This window comes from Dromiciops gliroides, chromosome 3 (assembly GCF_019393635.1).
Source record: "Dromiciops gliroides isolate mDroGli1 chromosome 3, mDroGli1.pri, whole genome shotgun sequence".
In the NCBI taxonomy this organism is placed as follows: Eukaryota; Metazoa; Chordata; class Mammalia; order Microbiotheria; family Microbiotheriidae; genus Dromiciops; species Dromiciops gliroides.
In genome coordinates, this window is record NC_057863.1 from 270,875,112 (window position 1) to 270,877,884 (window position 2,773).

Sequence of the window (2,773 nt, forward strand, 5' to 3'; positions counted from 1 at the left end):
CTAAACTAAACTAAACTAAACTAAAGGCTTGGGAGCCAATTTAGAGTATTGGGAAAAGTGAAGAGAACAGTATTAGGCTGTCTACGCAAGGCTGGCAATACATTTGGAAACGATATATTTCTAGAGATAATATTTTGAGCTAGTAAGGGCTCAGCACAAAGGGATCAGATGGGAAGCATTTTGTTTTCTTTCCATTTTTTATGGCAGCTATTTGGAGCTTTGGAAAGTAAACCACAACCTTCTATGGAAAGGGAAGGGAAATGGAAATGGAAAGCCATGCTTCTGAAGGGGAATAAGCCAAGAGGGAAACTCCAACTGAAAGGGAGGAATGAGTTGTATGAGCATGCTCAGTAGGTCTAATGGCTCAGTGAATGAGTAACAGTTGCTCAGGCTGCCTGATTCCTCGCCCCGCTTGCCTCATACAGATGGAATGGAAGAAAACAGTAGAAGGAAAACCTATTACTTGATTAGAATAGGAAGGTGGCAATGACCTTTACTATGGTGATTGCAATAGGCATAGAGAGGAGAGATCAAATGTTAGAAATGTTGAAAAGGTGAAGTAGAAGGATCAGAGAGGAGACCAAAGTTCAGCTACTAAAGTCATTGAGAAAGTTGGGGGATTGACCTGAAGATTGGTTGGTGATGGCAACAAGGATAAGGAGACAGTGATATAAACAAATTGTGTGTACCATAAAAAGCAGGGATCAGTAAGTGATGGTGGTACAGAATTGATCTGGAAGTAAAAATGAAGAGAACTGAATTGAATTTTTTAAAATGAAAAAATTAATGGTTTTTTGTGGATATTGAATAAAGCACAAACCTTGTAACTCAGATTCCATGAATCAGGCACTGATTTTATGAGTGAAGCCTCATCCCCACTTCTTGGCAATATCCCCTCATTGCAGGAAAAAAGAAATGCTGAACTCTTGCATGCTGAATTTGAGAAACTAAATTTATAAAGTTTGTATAGTGTATAAAGCTTATAAGGCACATATGAGTTGAGCATTTTGATTTGTGAGGCAAAATAAACTGTAGTCCAGACAAAATTAAAGCACTTGAGCTTAAATCAAAAGCTTGCTTAGAGCTCTTTTTCCCGGGAGGCGTCAGCCATGGCGGGCAGGCAGGTCCTGGTGATCCACGGGCGGGGTCATCTCCTAGGCCACTTGGCGGCCATCGTGGCCAAACAAGTCCTCCTGGGGCAGAAGGTGGTCGTGGTTCGCTGCGAAGGCTTCAATATCTCGGGAAACTTCTACTGGAACAAGCTGAAATACCTGGCCTTCCTCCGAAAGCGAATGAACACAAACCCTTCAAGAGGCCCTCATCACTTCAGAGCCCCCAGCCGCATTTTCTGGAGGACTGTTAGAGGGATGCTTCCCCACAAAACCAAGCGCGGTCAGGCTGCCTTGGAACCCCTTAAGGTGTTCGTTGGCATTCCCCCACCCTATGACAAGCGGAAACGCAGGGTTGTCCCAGATGCTCTCAAAGTTGTCAGACTGAAGCCAACTAGAAAGTTTGCTTATCTGGGGCGCCTGGCCCACGAGGTGGGCTGGAAGTATCAGGCAGTGATCGTTACTTTGGAAGAGAAGAGGAAGGAGAAAGCTAAGATCCATTATAGAAAGAAAAAGAAGCTCACGAAACTACGCAAGCAAGCTGAGAAGAATGTGGAAGGCAAAATACACAAATACACAAAGGTGCTGAAGAAACAGAGGATGTTGGTGTGATTCCAATAAAGTCTATCCTCTATGGCAAAAAAAAAAAAAAAAGCTTGCTTAGAAAGAGAGTGGTGTATCTTCAATTAAAATCTGAGGCAAAACGCCCTTTTTTAAAAACAATTGAGGAATTGCATAGGGTCACTTAGTTTCCTCTAATGAAATGGCTGACGTAGTGAAAAAGATGAGCTATATTTTGGAGCTTCTTCTTCTTCCTTCTACTCTCTCCTACATTTCTAATCCTCATTGGTCAGTAGGCATTCCTTTAAGAGGAAAGCAGGGTATGACTCCTATGCCCCAATCTTCTGTCCTATAGAATCCTGTCTCTTTTTCCTGGCTGTGATGGTGGTTGTTGTCCTTCATGCTCTAACAAGACCAAAATAACATCACTATGTTGGGGTCAAGGTATAGTGTGTCTAACTGTGGCTGATCAGATCAATATGAGCTTAGAAGGCTTTACTAAAGGTCAGGCACAAATAGCCTATATGAACATTTGGAGTGGAGATGTCTAAATTTTCACATCTCACATTTCCTTTTGAGCTACTATAATTCTGCTCTGCTCATAGAGCATAGCTCCTTCTTTGATACAGGCATATGATGCTGAACAGTCCTATGTGGGTGTCTCCCATGTCTCACAGTCAATTCCAAAGTTTTTCAGAGACTTTGAGAGTGTCCTTGTACCACTTCTGATCTCCATGTGAGCACTTGCCTTATGTGAGTCCTCCATAAAATAGTCAATAAGGCAAGCTTATATTTGGCATTCAATCAATGTGACCAGCCCATCAGAGTTACACTTTACAAGAGAGTTTGAATGCTCATGAGTTCAGCTTGAGAAAGGACCTCGGTGTCTGGTACCTTATCTTGCCAGGTGATCTTCAGAATGTTCCTAAAACAATTCAAATGGAAATGATTCAATTTCCTGGCATGGCACTGGAATACTGTACAGGTTTCTACAAAAAGCTTCATGTACTCCTAAATGACTTCTGGTTTCCTTAACTCTGATTTCTATCCTAGTTCTTTTGTTGTTCTAGATCTGTATTTTAGCTACCCCATTTGTCTCATTT

The 2,773-nt window shown here is 41.9% G+C and overlaps 1 protein-coding gene across 1 annotated transcript; it reads left to right on the plus strand.

Annotated features, from left to right (window-relative positions):
* The first annotated feature begins 1,109 nt into the window (after positions 1-1,109).
* On the plus strand, positions 1,110-1,721 carry LOC122745750 (60S ribosomal protein L13a-like). The gene has a single exon (XM_043991173.1). The coding sequence runs from the start codon at positions 1,110-1,112 to the stop codon at positions 1,719-1,721; it is 612 nt and encodes a 203-aa protein (XP_043847108.1).
* The last annotated feature ends 1,052 nt before the right edge of the window (positions 1,722-2,773 follow it).

Coding starts and splice junctions, on each gene's coding strand:
- LOC122745750 (XM_043991173.1), top strand. CDS start 1,110: ATGGCGGGCAGGCAGGTCCTGGTGATCCACGGGCGGGGTCATCTCCTA.